At 44.3% G+C, this 20,674-nt stretch overlaps 1 protein-coding gene across 16 annotated transcripts in view; it reads left to right on the top strand.

Moving 5' to 3' along the window:
* usp6nl (USP6 N-terminal like) overlaps positions 1–15,478 on the top strand; it is a 373,327-nt gene extending 357,849 nt beyond the window's left edge. For all 16 annotated transcript variants that reach the window (XM_072471081.1, XM_072471079.1, XM_072471077.1 and 13 more), the window contains one exon: positions 11,955–15,478. In XM_072471081.1, the coding sequence (XP_072327182.1) occupies positions 11,955–13,450 (1,496 nt within the window). In that variant the 3' untranslated portion in view covers positions 13,451–15,478. The remainder of the gene's footprint in view (positions 1–11,954) is intronic.
* The last annotated feature ends 5,196 nt before the right edge of the window (positions 15,479–20,674 follow it).

Genomic DNA, 20,674 nt, shown 5'->3' with positions numbered 1-20,674 from the left:
GGCAGATACCTTGTCAGCATCCGGCTGCACGCCAAACTGTGAAATGTGGTCTCCGAGGAATTGAAGTTCTGTTTGACCAAAGGAGCATTTGGCCCTGTTGAGGCGGCGGCCATGCTCATGGATTCGTCGGAAGATGCATTGGAGACAATCAGTGTGCTCCTGCGGGGTGGTAGACCAGACGATGATGTCGTCCACATATACACGAACCCCTTCGATACCTTCCATCATCTGCTCCATTATTCTGTGGAACACTTCCGATGCAGAGATGATGCCAAACGGCATCCGGTTGTAGCAACACCGGCCAAATGGGGTGTTAAAGGTGCAGAGCTTCTGACTGGATGCGTCGAGTTGGATCTGCCAGAACCCCTTGGATGCGTCTAGCTTGGTGAAAAATCTGGCGCGAGCCATCTCACAGTTGAGTTCTTCGCGCCTTGGAATGGGACAGTGTTCTCTCATAATATTGCGGTTGAGGTCCTTGGGATCAATACATATGCGTAGTTCGCCGGATGGTTTTATTCACGCGCACCATAGAGCTGACCCAGTCAGTTGGTTCTGTAACTTTCAAAATGACGCCCTGGTCCTGGAGATCCTTCAGCTGCTGCTTGAGGGGTGCTGGGGTACTTGAGGGGTGCTGGTACCCTGCGAGGTGCGTGCACCACAGGCATGGCATTTGGTTTTAACAAAATTTTATAAGTGTATGGGAGTGTGCCCATGCCCTCTAATACACCGTGGTATCGAGTGATGATGCCGTTTAGCTGTGTCCGAAAGTCAGCGTCCTGAGATGCGGAAATGTCCGGGTGGCAGGGAGTGAACCCTTTGGACAAGGTTTAGAAGTTTGTACGCCTGTGCACCAATCAGGGAAGCTTTAGTGGATCCCACTATTTCGAATGGCAGGTTAGCCTTTAATGACCGGTGCGACACTTCAAGCTGGCAAGAGCCGCTGGGTGCAATGGCATTACCATTATAGTCCAGAAGCTGGCAGGCGGATGGCAGGATGGTAGGCTTGACATGGAGGCTTTCGAGGTCAGACCGCGCATTGAGGTTGGCTGAAGCGCCGGTGTCCAGACGGAATCGGATGCGGGATCGGTTGACCGTGAGGGTGGCACACCACTCGTCGTCCGGATCAATGTTGAATCTTGGGAGAGACTTGGCTTTTGTCTTCTGGAGCATCTTGTGTTTGGTGATGATGCCCACCCGAAATGGTGCTTTAGGGTCCTCGGTGTCAAGGTCCAGAATCAAGTCTGAGTCGGAATCGGTGACCGGTGGCTGGATGGTTCGGACATCCCTGCGCGGCTGATTGGAGCGACGAGAGGTAGTAGGTTGAGCAGACCTGCATAGGGCTGCATAGTGGCCAAGCTTGCCACATTGGAGACAGCGTCGGGATTTTGCAGGACATTGCCGCTTTAAGTGGGCGGAGCCACAGTTGCCGCATGTCGTGACGTCAGAACGTTTGGTATGCCACTGCGCGGTGCGGTCGTATGAAGTGCGTGCCTGCGCAGTGCGGTCTTCGGCCTCGCCGTCCCCTCGGTCAGTGCGCGCATGCGCGGGAGCCAGCGAAAAGCGCGCGAAATGGCCGCCCTCATCCAGGCTTAGGCCCTGGAGTTGTTTAATGGCTTGCACCCACTCTGCCTCGTGGGGACCTTGCCGCGCCGTTTCAGCCGCTTGAATGTGCGAGTATCGGTTAGTGGCGTGTTCATGCAGAACGCAGGTCTCGATGGCTATCGCAAGGGTGAGCTGTTTAACCTTGAGCTGCTGGCATAGGGGGTCCGATTGCACATCGAAAACGATCTGGTCACGGATTATCGAGTCGGAGGTGGAGCCGTAATTGCAGGACAGCGCGAGGATGCGAAGGTGGGTGAGGAAAGATTGAAAAGGTTCATCCTTACCCTGCAGACGCTGTTGTAAGACATAGCGTTTAAAACTTTCATTTGCCTCGATGCCACTGTGACTGTCGAATTTGAGCAGGATTGTCTTGAACTTGGACTTGTCTTCACCTTCAGCGAAAGTGAGAGAGTTGAAGATATGGATGGCGTGGTCCCCGGCCGTGGAAAGGAAGAGAGCAATCTTCCTGGCGTCTGAAGCAGCTTCCAGGTCTGTAGCTTCGAGGTATAGCTGGAATCGTTGTTTAAAGATTTTCCAGTTCGCACCGAGGCTGCCGGTGATGCGGAGCGGCGGGGGAGGGCGGACGCTGTCCATACTACCGGATGGCTAATTGCTGGTCAAAGGCAGATCACTTGAAGGTAGGTCTATTAAACTCTAACATCACATACTGGTACCATGATGTGTTGGGTACTCTGGATCTGTGGAGACTATGTTTACCTTAGCAGTAACATAGGCTACCAACACTTGTAATAGTACAACTCTATTCTATTTAACTAAGAGCTGTTAAACATACTTGCACTGTGGGTCGACACTATGTTAGATTGACTGCAGATCTATGTCTAACCTGACCAGCCTCTACTGCTAACACATGGTGGATGTTTGTGCTACTGACTGCGGGCTGTGTCTGTCTCAGAGGCTGCATCCCGAATGAGTGGGAAAACTAGTGCCCTCTGTCTTTATAGTAACCGCGCCCTAACTGGTGATTGGCTGCTGTATTGTGTATGTTGATTGGTCTTGCAGTGTGTTGGTCAGTGTGTGTCACTGCACCATCATATACTGATGTGTATATTATGACAGGTAATTTAGACATTCTGAATTCTCCCTCTGTGTACCCAAACATGCGCCGGAATGTAGCATCTAGGAGCTTTTCACAGTAACTTCATTGTAGTGTTAATGTGAGCCTACTTGTGACAATAAAGATTATTATTATTAAGATATGCTTGTTAGGTGAATTGGACATTCTGAACTCACCTGTGTGTACTCGAACAGGTGCCAGAATGTGGTGTCTAGGGGCTTTTCACAGTAACTTAATCACAGTGTTAATGTAAGCCTACTTGTGACAATAATAAAGATAAGTATTACCATAGGAGTTTAAGATGAACTTCAAAATTGAAACCCTTGTCTGATTTGGTTTTCTGGTTTGGCTCAGTGGGCTGGACAGCTGGTTTGTGATGCAGAACAAGGCCAGCAGCGCGGGTTCAATTCCTGTACCAGCTGAGAATTCTGAATTCTCCCTCTGTGTACCCGAACAGGTGCCGGAATGTAGCGTATAGGGGTTTTTCACAGTAACTTTATTGCGGTGTTAATGTAAGCCTACTTGTAACAATAAAAGATTATTATTATTATTTTCATGACCTCAATACTTTGACAAGGCTTTCACAGATTGTTTCTCTGTCGTAATTGATCTCTTGCTTCCTTTCTACCTCAGTTCTATTTTTTGTTTCTTTTCTCCTCATCGGCAGATACCAAACATCTCACTCTGCCTGGAGGCCACTTTCACCTCTACAGCAGCAATTGGTGGGGCAACGGATCACAATTGTTTTCTTTATTTTGAGTTTTGCTGAAAGTAGCTTTGGCAAAATAGGGTTACATTTTCCCCACATTTATGAAATTCTGATTGTGAAAACTTCAAGCTCGCGAGCATCTGTGTCTTCCAGTGAGGTTTTGTCAAAATAGTTGCTAATGTTTATATGTAAATTGTATCTGATAATTCATGTTGCGGGTGTACTAAATTCTTCTCTTCAGGTCACTTGCAATTTCTAAATCTCTGGAATTAATTATTTCAATGCTAAAATTAATGTCTTTTTGAAGTTTTCAAAATACACAGGTGACGTTTGTCTCGGGGGATTATTATAATTAAAATCTTGTATCTATTTTAGTGCCAAATAATCTAAACCAAAATTTTGCAATAGACAGAATATCAAAAGAAATAAGAGTAAGAGTAGACCATTTGACCCATTGAGCATGTTCGACCATTCAATAAGCTTATGGCTGATCTGATTGTGGCATTAATTCCATTTTCTTACCTGTCCCCAATCCCCTCAACTCCATTGTCGACCAAAAATCTGTCAAACTCGGCCTTGAATATATTCAATGACCCAGCCTCCACTGCTCTCTGAGGAAGAGAATTCCAAAGTTTAATGGCCCTGTGAAAAACCTAAGTCCCTTCTCACCTTCATCTTAAATGAAAGACCCTTTATTTTGAAACTGCGCCCTCACCTGGGGAAATTATATGTCTTTTTAGAAGAGTCCTTTAATATTTCTAGATGACAATGTTCCTGGTTAATTTGTGGAATATTGCAAAAGGGACTAAATCAAGCTCTAGATTTCCCAGTGAGATATCATCTGGGGAGTTGAAAGTTGCTTCAGAAATATTCCAGGCCTTTGGGATAAACTATTTTCTAAATAATAGAATCAGAAATACATTGCGCTGTGTAAAGATCATCATACTGCACTGGATAATTTCTTCCAAATAAGCTCCAGGCGCACGCATCCAGAGCAAACTGAATTTAATAAATTGGAGTTGTATTAAAGGTCAACTACACAGTTTAATACTTTCCCTGTTTTTCGTTCCCACCTTTCTAGCTCTTGCTCTTTCTTTAGCATTCTTTTTTTCTCTCTCTGTGTAAATTGGAGTTTTAACCTAAATCTGTGGATAACGCTATTAATGTTGAAGATTGACAGTCAGTGTCAAAGACTGGGATTTTCGTCCCCAGCAATTCTCAGCAAAGCTTAGGAGAAAACTGCTGGAGAAAGTCACATCAGATAGAAAGTTGATTTTGTTTAATAAATTTACACAGATAGTATTTTGAAATCCACAGAGCGTGCATAATATTCAAATAATTACAGTTTTCAGAGTAGTGAACAATGCTGACAAATCTTCCCACTCTGTACTTTGTTTGTGTGTTCGAATGCAAGGGTGGTTAAGCTCTGGTGTCAGTTTGGTTCTTAATCTCACAAAGTAGATCTGAACCATGATGTTTCTGGTAATCCAAATCCGTTTCCTATATTCATAGGTTTGATGCAATGTTCCATTGTTGTGGGAAAAGGGTATTTGAAATCATGCATGGCCACACTGAGCTGGGCATGGCTTTTTCTCCTCTTTTTGGATGCTGCTCTTTATTTTGCATTTGCATATAAGAAAGATCCTCTGGTTGCATCAATTAATGTCTTGCTGTCATTCGCTTCTCTTGCAGCCCCTTTGTTGCATATCCATTGTGATTTTTTGTCGTTTATGGATTTTCCAGAAAAGAAAGAAAATAATTTGTTTGGCAGTGGTCCCTCTTGAAAATGTACCAATGGGATTAATAATTGACAGATTTGACTGTGTGAATATCTATAAATATCAATATTTTCGCCATGGATGCTACAATTGCTTTGTGTTGCCAGTTTGAAGGTGTATGGTTATGAATTTCATGTAAGATATTACAAGTCAGGCAGTTAGAAATAAAATGTATAACATGGCATCCTTCCCCTAGTATTAAAAATATTTTTTCAAATTAATGCTTTTGAATTTGACAGATCAGTCATCGCAAAGGTCATAAATGTCCATTTGTGTCTGACCCTCGTGAACAATCTATTTATTAAAACATGTTCAAAAATGTGTTCAACTATTAATTTAGGAATGGAACTAAATGCACTTTCCTCATCATTTATTCAATCCTCCCTGAAGAGGATTTGCTGCCACCCCACTGATATCCTGTGATGCAAGGATTATTAAAGCAGTTCCAATTTGTCCTTTTATGATCACAAAAGAGCCCAAGGAGCTTCATGATATGAAATCAGACCCTAGCATAAGCAGGAGGAAGCTAAAGGAGACCTGCTTGATAGGTTAGATTTAGGAGAATCTTGGAGATAGGTTTTATTACTGTTGGTAAAACGCTGGGGGATTGTGATTGGCAGGGGATGGGGTGCAGGGCAGAATGCACTACTCAAAGATGATGGCCCAGATTTTGCAACAGCAATAGTGTTGCCATTGACCTCAAAGAAAGCTCCCCACAAGGATCCAACAATGTGGATTTCACGTTTGTTTGATTATAGCACCAAGTCGAGGCAATCTCCCGGCATCGAGTCACAGTGATGGCATCAAACAGCCTAAGCAGTCAAACCATATTGAAGAATTCGTAAACCAGGAAGTAAAATACATTATCATTCGCTTTTAAATAATTTTACAGAATGAATGTTTTTTGTTTTGTTTCATAAATTTAGAATACTGAATTTTTTTTTTTTCAATTAAGGGGCAAATTTATGTGGCCAATCTACCTACTCTGCACATCTTTGTGATGTGGGAGTGAGACCCACGCAGACACGGGGAGAATGTGCAAACTCCACACGGACAGTGACCCAAAGCCGGGATCGAACCTGGGTGCTCGGTGCCGTGAGGCAGCAGTGCTAACCACTGTGGCACCGTGCCGCCCTTCTACAGAATGAATTAATCATAAGGCCTTACATTTGCAAATAAAATAGAAGCTGAAATATCGTTAAAAAATTTAATCACTGTACGGCGCCGAGGCCCAGGTTCAATCCCGGCTCTGGGTCCCTGTCCGTGTGGAGTTTGCATATTCTCCCCGTGTTTGCCTGCGTTTCACCCCCACAACCAAAGATGTGTAGGGTAGGTGGATTGGCCACCCTAAATTGCCCCTTAATTAGAAAAAATTAATTGGGTACTCATATCTTTTTTTAAAATTTAAATCATTGTATTAAAAACCTATTAAATTTTTATCGTAATGAAGTTTGACATTTCACAAATATAAAATCTGTTTCTCAAGAGCAGGCCGCTTGATTGAAAGTAATTTTTTATTGGTACACCATTAAAAGTACTGTTGCACATCATTCCAGAAGCATAATTTCCAGGGCCGGTGAGCATTACACATCATTCGACAAGGCATACCCTTTTCAGGATTTTAATTTAGTGATATTATGTCAAAGGGGAGTTGACATCCCCAAGTGATTTCTCAAGACAGTCATCTGTGGTAACTTTATCACATGTTATGAATGAGCAGGGAATCACTGATCGCAACTTCTGGATTTCTATTTTAATATGTGCGGATGCCAGAAATTGCTGTTAATTTCACAGTTGTAATGATGGCTGACCAGCTATCATTCCAACCGGAAATTCCAGACTAGTTTTCCAACCTCCAGTTATGCATTGGAGCTCTTCTGTAATCTGACCATAGACTTTCGTAAAATTAGTACAGTGCAGAAGGAGGCCATTTGGCCCATCAAGTCTGCATCGACCTTCTGAAAGAACACCCCACCTAGGCCCACTCCCCTGCTCTATCCTCATAACACCCTAACCCCAAATAACCTTTGGACAATAAGGACAATTTAGCATGGCCAATCCGCCTAATCTGTCCATCTTTGGACCAGTGAGGGGTGTGTGAGAGCACCACAGATTGGTTAATTTTTCTTTTCACCACCTGAGATTGGTGTGGCTGCAGGTCGACTGTTTGAGATGAGACTAATGTTGTGCAAGGAATAATTAATATTCTGCCTTTAACAACAATAGCCCTTCAGTCCATCGATAAACTATACTGCTTAGCTGCCAATATCTTTCTGTAGTTTAATATTTTATATAATGTTGGTATGTGTCTCCAACTGTGGTTTTATATTACCTTGTGACCGGTAAAGCTACAGGTACAGTAACAAAATTGTTTGTCCTGGTATTTCATACAATTCTACAAATTATATCAGTATGGGGATTTGAGCACACAGCATTGTACTGTAACTTTTCTTTACAGGCAGATGTTAAAAGCAACATTATAATCATTTATTTAATAATTGTGAATATGAATGTGTATGCTCCAAATTGGGATGATGTAAACTTTATGAAAAGAGTGATCGTGAATCGGATATGGACAAACATGAATTGATCCTGGGGGGGTGGAACTGGAATACAGTCTTCAATCCGAAGGTGGACCATTCCAAGCCAAAGTCTTTGTCCACTTCGGGAGGCGGGGGAAGGTGTCTGCTGAGTTTATGAGAAAGATAGAAGGGTCGGACCCGTAGAGGTTTCTGCATCCAAGGGCAAAAAGTTCCCTTTCTGTGCCTCACGGCGTCGAGGTCCCAGGTTCGATCCCGGTTCTGGGTCACTGTCCGTGTGGAGTTTGCACATTCTCCCCGTGTTTGCGTGGGTTTTGTCCCACAACCCAAAGGTGTGCAAGATAGGTGGATCGGCCACGCTACATTGCCCCTTAATTGGAAAAAATGAATTGCGTACTTTAAATTTATAGGGGGAAAAAAGTTCCCTTTCTTCTTGCCCGTGCATAAGGTCTATTCATGTATAGATTTTTATATTATGGGGAAGTCACTGTTGCCGGGGGATGAGGAGCGCAGAATATTCTACAATTGTAATTTCGGACCATGCCCCTCACCTGGTAGATGTGGTGCTGGAGATGTGGCCGGTTCAACGGCTGGCCTAGAGCTTGGATGCAAGGCTGTTAGCAGATTTGGGGTTTTGTGTGAGAGTGGCAAGGGCAATTGATGAGTATGTTGGTTTTAATAGGAATGGGGAGGACTCGCTGTAGGTTATGGGAGGTGTTGAAGGCTGTTTTACGAAGAGTGATAATTGCATATAAGATGCAGGTGGATAGGGAGGTCAGGGATGAATGCCAGCGGTTGGTGGATGAGATTCTAGAGGTAGACTGTAAATATGAGGAGGATCCTACCCCGGAGCTATTGGCTAGAAGGAATTGTAGACGCAGTTTAATCTGGCAATAACGGATAAGGTGTGGCACACAAAGGGAGTGATGTATGATAATGGGGAGAAGACCAGTTGCCTGTTGGCTGGCCAATTGAGACGGCAGGCAGCTTCCCAAGAGATTGTTCAGATGTGGAATATGGGAGGTGGGCTGGTGGCTGCACCAGGGAAGGGAGCGTTTGAGGCATTCTATGAGAAGCTATACAGATCAGAATCACCAGAGTATGAGGGGAACATGGAGTTTTTGGAGGGGTTGCAGTGTCCTACACTGGAGGAGGAGGTTCAGGAAGGGTGAGAGGACCACTGGAGGAAGTTCGGAAGACAATCGGAAAGATGCAGAAGGGAAGGCACCATAGCTGGATGGATAGAATTTTATCAAAAGTTTGCCAATCAGCTGGTTCTGTTGTTAGTGGAGGCATTTGAGGATTCAATGGCCCGGCTGTTGCTCCCGGAGACTATGATGCAAGCATCTATCTCACTCCTTTTGAAGAAGAAGAAGGACCGGTGGAATGCCGGTTGTATCAACCGATCTCATTACTGAGCGTAGCTGTGAAGATCCTGGCAAAAGGCCTGGAGCTCAGATTAGAGGAGTGTCTTCCGAGCATAATTGGGGAGGATCAAACAAGGTTTATGAAGGGTCTACAGTTGTCCTCTAACATGCGGCGTCTGCTGAATGTAATTCTCTTCCCGTCAAAGTTGGGGGAGCAGGAGGCATTAGGGCCACTGGATGCGGAAAAGGCATTCGATAAGGTGGAGTGGAAGTATCTGCGGTTTTGATGTGGTTTAGGGTTGAGCCCAAGTTCGTGTCATGGATGAGACTCTTCTACAAAGAACCTAAGGCCAGTGTTCGCATGAATAATAAGTTTGAAGTGTTTCTAGCTGCACCAGAGAACTTCATGTCCTTGCTCTTATTTGCTTTAGCAATAGAGCCTTTGGCCATTGCATTGAGGAATCCGGGAGAGTGGAAGGGATAGTGAGGGGGAAATGGAATATTGGGTGTCTCCATGCCCTGATGATTTGTTACTATACATTTCGTATCCGGTCCCCACAATGGGGTGCATAATGGCATTGTTGAAATGGTTTGGTGCATTCTCTGGTTGAACCTGGAGAAGAGTGTGTTTTTTTCAGTTATCCTGCAAGAGAACAAAGAACAAAGGCCTTGCGTAAGGTGAGTGCCACTTCGTTGTGCGCGAGACGAGGGTTGATACAGTTGAAAATGGTACACTGGCACACTTAACTAGGGCCAAGTTGAGTTGGTTGTTTGAGATGGAGGAAGATCAGTGTGAGCACTGTGGGAGGGGCTCGGCAAACCATTTGCAAATATTCTGGCCGTCTCCTGAGCTGATTAGATTTTGGGTCTCCTTCGTCGGCACAACGTTGGAGATTTTACAGGTGGATTATAAGTCCAGTCCCCAAGCGCCATATTTGGGGTGTCAGACCTGCCAACGTTGCAGACAGGAGCGGGGGCAGATGTCTTAGCCTTCACCTCGTTGATTGCTCACAGGTGGATTCTGTTGGAGTGGAGCTACTCCACCCAATGCCTTGCGGCTGGGGATCACATAGAGTTTTTGTATCTTGAGATAATTAAATACTCGTTGAAGGTAGCAATTGAGAGGTTCCACAGAAGATGGTAGCCTTATATTGTGTTCTTTAAAGAGCTGGTCACCGTAAGCTGTTTTGGGGGGGGGGGGGGGGGGGGGGGTGATGCTGTTTTTGGTAGGTTGTTTTGTTTTATGGCTTGTTTTGTATTCTTTAAAATTGAGCAATAATTCTTTTAAGTATTTTTGAATGTAAAACTTCTATCAAAATGTCTGAAAAACTCTAAACTGAGTGACAGAGTAACAATTTTGTCCCACCTCAATTGTCAAGCTGTAAAAGACTCTCAAAACTAATTGGAATTGTCAATGCTGTCAATAGTTTTAACTCTGCGGGGCTTAAAACATTTTTTTGAAGTCTGGGGTTCACAAAAATCAGTGCTTGATAGTTCATTCTGTCTCATAACATAAACCTGAGGGATGTCGTTATTGGATTCTGAATTATGACTGTGATTCTGACTTGATTTTACAAACTAACATTATCACAGTAGGGTACCTGTTTGAGCAGTTAGGTTGACAATTCCAAGTGGTTATAGATTAGAAATGTTTGTTTTCTTAAGAGATTAGTTCAAGGAATTTGTATGTATTTAATTTTTTTAATAATGAGTGTGTTTAAAATAGTGATGTAATCAGTAGACATAACTTTATCTTATGTCAGCATGGCTCTTGTGGTTTGCCATGTGGAATACGAGGTGAGTTAGCATGGAGGAAAAAGGGTGATGGTGGGGTCATGGGTTGACATTAAGTTGGCATAGGGACTATAAAGGGCTTTGGGATTGTGCGGACATGGGGAACGGTTTGAGGGTCCATGGGGCTGGGCAGAGAAGCTTGTGTTAGCATGGGGAGTATGAGTTGGGGGGGGGGGGGTGGGGGGGGAGTGGGGATTGGGGGCATAGATTGACATGGATGGGGAGTGGGGTGAGTGTGGAGGGATGAGGGGCTGTTTTTTTCTAAGTGTCACAGCACACAGGCAGGCCTTCTACCCAACCCACCCCCACACCTGGCAGCCTACACACTCATTCCAGAGGCTTCTAATCCAAATTCCAGCCTTCTAATCCAAATCACCCCCATCCCTAGCAGGAATGAAAATTAGAGCTGCAGCCTGCCATTATTAAAGATCGGGTTCACAGAGTTAGAAATTCTCAGGTTAGCCTCTCTCGGGTGCATCCAACCCAGGAGTGAAATTCTGGGCTTAAAAGTGTTCAGATGGAGAAAAGAAGAGAGAGAGAGAATTTCAATTTGAAGGTTCACATGTCGGGACGGCCACTGCAAATTGTAAAATGTTTCACATTGAATGTACTTTCCCTGTTAATTGATTGGTATTAGTAATCTGGAAACATTTCGATGCAAATAAATGATCATTCCTAACATACTTAGAAATATCAACTTCAGGGCGGCACGGTGGCACAGTGGTTAGCACTGAGGCCTCACAGCTCCATGGCCCTGGGTTGAATTCCGGCCTTGGGTTACTGTCTGTGTGGAGTGTGCACTTTCTCCCCGTGTCTGTGTGGGTTTCCTCCAGATGCTCCGGTTTTCTCCCACAGTCCAAAGGTGTGCAGGTTAGGTGCATTGGCCATGCTAAATTGCCCTTAATGTCCAAAAGGTTAAGTGGGGTTATTGGGTTAAGGAGATAAGGTGGAGACGTGGACATAAGTCGGATGCTCTTTCTAATGGCTGGTGCATACTCGATGGGCCGAATGGCCTCCTGCATTGTAAATTCTATGAAATGGGATATCAATGATATTTTCTAAATACTCTCCTCCAATGTTCATTTTCAGGTAAACCTGAAGAATTTCCACAGAAAATACTTGGCCAGATATTTGTGGAGCACCAAGAACCCCCTGTTCACAATCACATGATCAATGGACAGAACAACACAGCTAAAGTAGGACCTTCAGCATCGAGGAGAAAAGACAGAAAGACATCACCTGAGAAATTGCAGGAGAAACAGCCTGACAACAGACATGGAAAGAGCTCTTTGGAAAAGTCAACTGTTAAATCACAAAGGGTGGACCTTTTAGAAAACCAAGGAGGCAAAGTGAAAGTCCTGCCGGATCTTGATGTGAAAAAGCAGCTTGGGCTCCCACCACAGCATGCATTGATGCATGGTAATCCTAGACAACTTAACAATGCGGCTGCTAACCAGAATTCAAATGCAAACCCAACTGTTAAGAAAGATTTTGCACCAAAGTGGAACAAACCTTCAGGCTTAAAAATGTCAGCTGCAACTTCGAAACATTCTGTGGATGACAAGGGCAGAACTGGAAACCGTAATGCAGCAAGCTCCCCATCCAGTCCTGAGGAGACACTTGTGGGTAGAACAAAAGCTATGATTATTGAGGTTGATGAAACAAAGAGAGATTCAAATGCTTCACAATATGACAATGTTCCTGGGATGGATCATGAATATGAACATCGTGCTGAAGGGATGGTGGAAGAGAGAGAGCCTGGGGTAACGCAATATAATGCTCTGTCTCCAGAAGCCCTGCTGAAAAATACCAGTCCATTGAGGCTATTGCCTGCACCATTATCAAGCAATACAAGTAGCGTCAGTGCAAATTCTCAAGCAAGACCTCCAAGGACTCATTCTGGGTCAATAAGTTCCAACCAAAGATATTTAATAAAGCGTCAACCTTCTTTGCCACCATCCTACACTGGCCCTCCTGGATATCATGGTAGCCTCCCACAGTACTCACCCACCAGAGCTAAAGACATGCCACAGTACAGTTACAATATGTCTGGAGGTCGAACAAATCATGACACCAGGCCATATGGTCCAAAGCTAGCACATTTGCCAGACTATCAAGAGAATAGAATGAACTCCTTCACTCTTGGCCGCCAATTTTCTAATTCTTCACAAACATTCAGAACTGCAGCACAACCGTTAGACCACCGTGGAGAATATGATTCAGTGAACACAACCAACTATGTAAGGCAGAAATCTCCATATGAAGGTACACAACAGCATTCACCAGAATATCAACAACATTACAGAAGAAAGCAAGAGCAATATGAACAACACTGGAATCAGGAAACTGACATAAGGTACAGAGGAAATATGCAAAGATCACCCAGTTTTCAAAATGCACAGCAGACTCCTGTCCCAGAGTTTAGCTACCAAGGTGTGGCTTTAGCTGGCAGCAATATATATAATAGAACTTCACCATATCCTGATCCACAAAGAAGATATCCAAATGCAACTCCGATTGGTCCCCAACATTATGGAAAACCTCAGACGGATAGAAGAGCCATTCCCGAATCAGTATTGCTTTGAAACAATACTGGTTGCCTCTTTTTTTTTTTTTAAAGTGATGTGAACAGTGTTAAAATAGAAAATCACTTACTTTTAAAATATATCTGTATTTAAGAAGTCATACAGTAGAAAAGAAGTTTGTAGCATAGTCTAAAATTTGGGGTGAGATTTCTAATTATGAAAGTTTCCTGACACACGAATACTGACGGTATTTCTTCTATATAATCTGGTAACCAAAATTAACAAAATCTGATAAAGAAAACCACCAACCAAAACTGAGCATCAACCACTTCACCTGAAATTGAGCATCTACTGGTGGTGTTCTGGTGCCAACAAGCAGCAGATTTAAGCATGCATTTAAGTGATGCTCCACAATATTCCTTATTTTGTATGATTTTTGAGAGATTGGCTTACAATCCGTTGTCGTCATCTCACTATCCAGCTCAGTCCTGGAATTGTTAATGTGTAACCCTAACATGCATTTTTTTTTATTCAGCAATATTTGTTGCAGTTTTTTTAGTCTGAAGTCCGAGAGTATGCTGAAAATTTCCCCATGTCACATTTGTGTTCCTATATTTAATCATTTCCAAAAAAGGTACCTGGACTGCATTTCCTGTACTGCTCAGGCTGTTAGATTGTCAGCAACAAAAGTAATCATGTACTTTCTCACAGTATTTGCACGGAATGTTAAGTGCATTCAGATCAGTGCCATCACACTTGTGATAAATTAATAGGAAAAGATATCATGTATTACAGATGCAATACAAGACAAAACCACAAACATTTTTGTAATGTTCGTGCACATTGGTTTTCACATTACTTTTAATTGTGACCAGGTGCATCATGACATGATTTGTGCAAAAAATGTTTTTTTGGGGAAAATAAAGAAATGTTTCACTTTTGAATGGAAATTGGGGATTTGGTTAGCTTAGTTGGCTGAACAGCTGGTTCGTGGCGAGTGACATCAACAGCGCGGATTCAATTCCCATACCAGGAAAACCCTGCCTTCTGAACTTTGTCCCTCACCTGAGGTATGGAAACCCTCGGATTAAATCACCACCAGTCAGCACTTAAAGGGTGAACAGCCTATGGTCCTCCGGGACTGTAGAGATATTTACATTTTACACCGACTTGCATCTGAATGCATTTGCAGGAACTATTTTCCCTCCAGTATTTATCAAACATTGTTGAATGACAGGAGCTATCCTGATAAGTCAAACCATTGGTTTCCAATGAACATATTGTCTTGTTTTGGTTGGAAGTTAAAATGGTATTAATGGATTTCTGAGCCGGGATAAGGTGATTTTTGGACCAGTTTCCTTTGAATTCATGACTGCAGGTTTTTGTTTAATTTTCTAAGGATGCCCAACTTATTTCCAGAAAGCTAGTTGTATCCTGCAATGTAAATGTCATATTGACTTTTTTAATGGTTTTAACTAGAAAGGAACAGAGAATATATATGCTGCAGATTGTGTATATGTTTGCAGGCAGATTGGATTGGGGTAGAAAATATTTCAGCAGAGTAGAAAAACACTGTAAGAACATTTAAATTAATTAAACACTGATTCAAACGCATTATCAACTGACTGACTGTATGTAAAACAACACTACTGTGTGTATATGTATATGGTATGAGTGTATGTATATATTATATACACAAATCAAATGTGGAAATTTAATTATCGATATAACACATAGAGATATTCTGATCTGAATAAATAAAGTTAAACTGTTCATTTCCTGTTCAACTCTTCGCTTGAAACAATCGCAGAAAAACCCAAGTAATATTGTTGAAATATGTAATTATTTGTAATAATCCTTTAAGTCTTAATCATGAGTCTTTAATATGGACACTGGCTGTATAGTGTATGTTAAATGAGATGGAGCAAATGAAACCTGCTGTCTGAAATATATGTATCAGCAGTGGTAAATACTGTAGAATTTATATATTCACACTTATTTTCTTAAGTAATCTGCAGCAGTTTTATAGCTGTGTATTCTATTTTAATGTGACTACTTTTTTAAAGTTACAAAAAATAATTTGAACAAGTTTGGTTTCTTGTGTTTTACTGTTAATGGAATTTTTTCCCCCACTTTGACATCTATGGTAACATTCTTTTTTTGCTTTTCATGATGTCTCAAGATAGCTCAACATCCTTTGTTTAATATTAAAGGTTATTTGACCAAATACTTAATAGTCTTCAAATCACCGCATAGACTAGAACTTTTATCAGCGTGTTATGAGCACCGTTTTTTAACAGCTTCTTTGCGTAACCTAATTGAAGTTTTTGGAGTTATAAAATGGACTGACTCGTCTAGTTGCATGTTATAGGGGAGGATACTATCATGTTGGGTAATGGAATATCATTGGATGTTGCCTATAGACATTCAGAAGGAATTTAATAAGGTCCTGTGCAAGTGATTATATTACCAAAAGCGAGAGCATGTGGAATAGGAGGTAACCTGGTAATTGGTCAGGCGGTAAGAGAAAATGATGGTGGATAACGGGTTAATTCTCTCATTAGTGGTATATGACCCGAATACTCAGGGATTGTATTCCATAGTTCTCCTGTTATAACGATTTGAATGAAAGAACAAAGAGACCCATGTCTTTTTTTAATGTACTTTATTCCAAACATGTGTAAAAACATCAAAATATAAAATACTCACTCCTTACAGTCACAGTCCACAGTTTGTCCAGTTTGTCCCCTTTCATCCCCTCCCCCACGACGAACAATTCCTCCGTGTCATGAACACCCCCACAGATTCTCGAAGCCCCAAGCTGACCACCTCAACATAAACTTAATCTTTTCCAACCGGAGAAAGTCGTACAAGTCCCCCCGCCAAGTCACGGTGGTGTAACCGACCATCAATTTAATGGCGCCTTCACTGGGCAATTAGACTTTCGAAGGCCACAACATCGGCCCTTCCCCCCCCAAAAAAAGCTCCAGCACTTCTGACACTCCAAAAATCGGCACCATTGGGTCCGGCCAGACCTCCACCCCCACTATCTTAGATAACGTCCTAAACACCAGTATCTCTCCAGCTTCGGCACCCCAAAACATGCGCATGGTTCGCCGGCCCCCACCCACACTTCTCTCACCCATCGGCCACTCCCCCGGAAGAATTCACTCATCCTTGCCTGAGTCATGTGTACCCTATGCACCACTCTGAACAGAATCAAGCTCATCCTCGCGCAGGAGGAGGTTGAATTCACCCTCCGCATCGCCTCGCACCACAGTCCCTAGCCTGTTCCCCCCCCCCCCCCCCAACTCCTCACATTTGCTGTTCATCATCACCACTTCTGCCCCCCTCCCCAAACCACCCGTATCTACCTATAATCCTGCCCTCCCCCAACTCATCCGGGAGCAGCCGTTGTTCCAATACAATGTACTACGGCAACCTGGGAAATGCCTTCCACTCTTTTCACGCAAAGTCCAGCACCTGCATATATCCAAACTCACTGTCCCTCGGTAACTCAAACCTCTCTTGCAACAAATCCAGACGGGCAAACGTCCCTTCCGATTACAAGTCCCTAACCCTCTCCAGCCCCACTTCCCTCCACGCCCATCCATCTCCCCTAGCTTGAACCCATGGTTCCCACACAGCGCCGTCAACTCCGACATGGCTTCGACCTTAAAATGTCATCTCAGCTGATTCTACACCCTGACCGTCGACTGCATCACTGGGCTCTCGGTATACTTCCCCAGAGCCAAGGAACCGTCACCATGACCCTTAGACTGGATCCCTACAAGACACCTCCTCCATCTTGACCCAATATGTGTTGTCCCCCCCCCCTGCCCCCATCGCCTCACATTTGCTGGCCAATAATAGAGCAGCAGGTTTGGGAGCAGCAACCCCCCTTTTTGTCTCTGCCTCTGCAACAGAAATCTCTTTACTCTCAACATCTTTCTCTCTTCTCCCCCCCATATGAACTCCGAGATCACTGCCACCAACATCCGGAAGAAGGCCTGAGGGAGAAAGATCGGGAGGGCCTGGAAAACGAAAAGGATCCTTGGCAGCGCATTCATCTTTACCACCTGCACCCTCCCTGCTAATGTAAGGTGCATCGTATCCCACCTCTTAAAATCTCCCTTAACTACCTCCATTGACGATGTCAAATTCCACCTGTGCATCATAGCCCATTCTCGTGTCACCCGAATCACTAAATACCTAAACCTCTCCCTAGCTAGCTGAAGCTCAAAACCTCCAAATTGGCCCTCTGCCCTGCTGCATTCACCGAAACGTATCACTCTTCCCGGTATTTAGCTTGTACCAGGAGAAGACCCCAAACCACTTCAATAGTCCCATGATCCTACCCATGCTCTTCAGCGGGACCGACACAAACAACAGCAGGTCGGCCGTGTATAACGACTCCCGGTGCTCCTGCTCCCCCTCACAATCACCTGCCACTCAGACCCCCGAAAGGCTATCGCCAATGGCTCAATCACCAGTGCGAACAGCAGCAGCGACAATGGACACCCCTGCCTCAATCCCCTGTGTAGTCCAAAATTGGTGAACTCATCTCATTTGTATGTACGCTTACCACTGGGCATACATACATACTCCCATCAATTTCGGCCCAAACCCAAACCGAAATTTCAAATGAGTACCTCCATGCCACCCGATCAAAGGCCTTCTCCACATCCATAGTAACAATAACATCCGGTGCCTGTTCCCCTGGCGGAATCATAACCACATTTAACAGCCTCTTGATAATTGCTATAGAACTGTCAGCCCATTACAAAACCCGCTTGATCCTCAGAAACCACCCCTGGCACACATCTGTCCATCCTCTCCGTCAACAACATAGCCAGTACTTCATGTCCGTCTTCAGCAATAAAATGAGCCTGCACAACCCAAAGTCCAACGGATCGTTCCCCTTCTTCGGGATTAGTGTAATCGATGCCTGTGTCAGCGCCTCTGGCAACTCCTCCTTCTCCAACGCATCCCTAAACATCTCCAACAAATGAGGTGCCAACTCTGCCACAAGCACCTTATCGAATTCAGCCAAGAAACCGATTGCTTTCTGATGCTATCTATCAGCTCCAGTGGCTCCTCCAATGCCTGCCTCTTCCCTTCCTCCAATCTTGGGACCTCCAACGTGTCCAAAAACTGCCCCATATCCACTTCCTCTTTATCCAGCTTGGCCCTGTACAGCTTCTCATAATACCCTCTGAACATCTTGTTTATCCTCCCCGGCTCTGACATCACCTCCCCCCATCCCCATCTCTGCACCCTTAGAATTTCCCTAGACGGCACCTGCTTCTGCAGCTGGTGAGCCAGCATACGCCTTGCCTTGTCTCCGTACTCTTACTGCACACCCTTCACCCTCCATAACTGACCCACCAATTTTCCTGTCAACATATCAAATTGCCCTTGCAACGCCTTCCTCTCCGCCAACAACTCCTTAGTGGGAGCCCCCAAGTATTTCCTATCCACTCGACTATCTCGTCCAGCAACCATCCATGCTCAACTATCTCGTCCAGCAACCATCCAGCTCTTCCCTCCTCCTCCTCCTCCTGTCCTTGTGTGCCTTGAACGAGATAATCTCCTCAGGATTACTGCATGTGCTAGTGAGGCTTGGAACAGGGAGATAGTACAGTTGAACATGTGGCTAAAGAGCTGGTGCAGGAGGGAAGGCTTTAGAAAAAAAATGGATCACTGGGATGTCTTCTGGGGAAGGTGGGACCTGTACAAGATAGACGGGTTGCACCTGAACTGGAGGGGCACCAATATCCTGGGCGGGAGTTTTCCTAGTGCTGTTCAGAAGGGTTTAAACTAGTGTGGCAGGAGGGTGGAAACCGGAACAGCAGGCCAGTAAGTGTAGAGACGGGGGGGAAAAATGAGACTGAGATGAACATTGTGCAGAATAAGAGCAGGCAGAGGGAAGCCGTAGGGCTCAGCGTGACTGTAGGTCTGGAGTGAGTTTGCTTCAATGCAAGAAGTATAACAGGTCAGACGGATGAACTGAGAGCCTGGATTACTGCATGGAACTATGATGTAATTGCAATTACAGAGACATGGTTAAAGGAGCGACAGGACTGTCCGCTTAACATTCTGAGATAGCTTTGTTTAGACGGTACAGAAGGGAAAACAAAAGAGGTGGGGAGTTGCCTTGCTGGTTGGGAAGCAGATCACAGCTGTGTTGAGGGAGGACACATTGGAGGAAGGGATCTTGTAGTGGGGCATTATGGGTGGAGCTGAGGAATCAGAAGGGTGAAATCACAATGTTGGAAGTGTACTTTTGACCTCCCAACAGCCTGCAGGAGACAGGAGCAGTTGTGTTGTCAGGAAAAGGTGTGAAAAAAGCAGGGTAGTTGTGATGGGTGACTTTAACTTCTCCCATATTGACTTGGGATCCCTTACAGCCAGGGGCTCGGATGGAGAGCAATTTGTTAGATATGTCCTGGAGAGCTTTTTGATACAGTATGTTGACAATCCAACCAGGGAGGGGAGCCATATGAGACTTGGTATTGGAGAATGAGCCAGGCCAGGTGATTGTTTAAGTGGGGGAGCATTTTGGGCTTAGTGACCATAATTCCATAAGATTTTGGACAGGGACAAGAGTGGCCTGCGGGCGAAGGTGCTATATTGGGCAAGGGTCAGTTACATCCAAATTAGGCAGGAACTGGGGAGTGTGGATCGAGAGCGGCTAGTTAAGGGCAAATACACGTCTAACGTGGGGGGCTTTTAAAGGCCAGTTTATTGAAGTGCAGGACAGGCATGTCCCCGCAAAAATGAAGGATAAAAATGGTAGAATTCAGGAACCATGGGTGACGAGGGAAATTGTAAGCTAAGGAAAAAGGAAGCATATGATCGGTCTAGGCATCTAAACACTGACAAAGCCCTTGAGTACAGTGAAAGTAGGAAGGAGGTTAACATGGAATTGGGAGGGCTAAGAGGGGCCATAAAATGTCTTTAGCAAACATGGTCAAAGAGAATCGCAAGGCTTTTTATGCATATATTAAGAGCAAGAGAAAGAGTAGAAGAGTAGGCCCACTCAAGAACAAGGAGGGAAGTTATGCGTGGAACCACAGGAAACGGGTGAAATCCTTAATGAGTACTTTGTATTGGTATTCACCAGGGAGAAGGACATGACAGATGTTGAGGTCAGGGATAGGTGTGTGAACGCTCTTGAGAATGTCAATAAAGCAAAGGAGGAAGTGTTGAGTATCCTAAATTGCATTCAGGTAGACAGGTCCCCAGGGCCAGATGGGATCTATCAGGTTCCTGCGGGAGGCA

This window comes from Scyliorhinus torazame, chromosome 13 (genome assembly GCF_047496885.1).
Source record: "Scyliorhinus torazame isolate Kashiwa2021f chromosome 13, sScyTor2.1, whole genome shotgun sequence".
NCBI lineage: Eukaryota > Metazoa > Chordata > Chondrichthyes > Carcharhiniformes > Scyliorhinidae > Scyliorhinus > Scyliorhinus torazame.
This window is presented reverse-complemented; position numbering and strand designations above follow the sequence as displayed.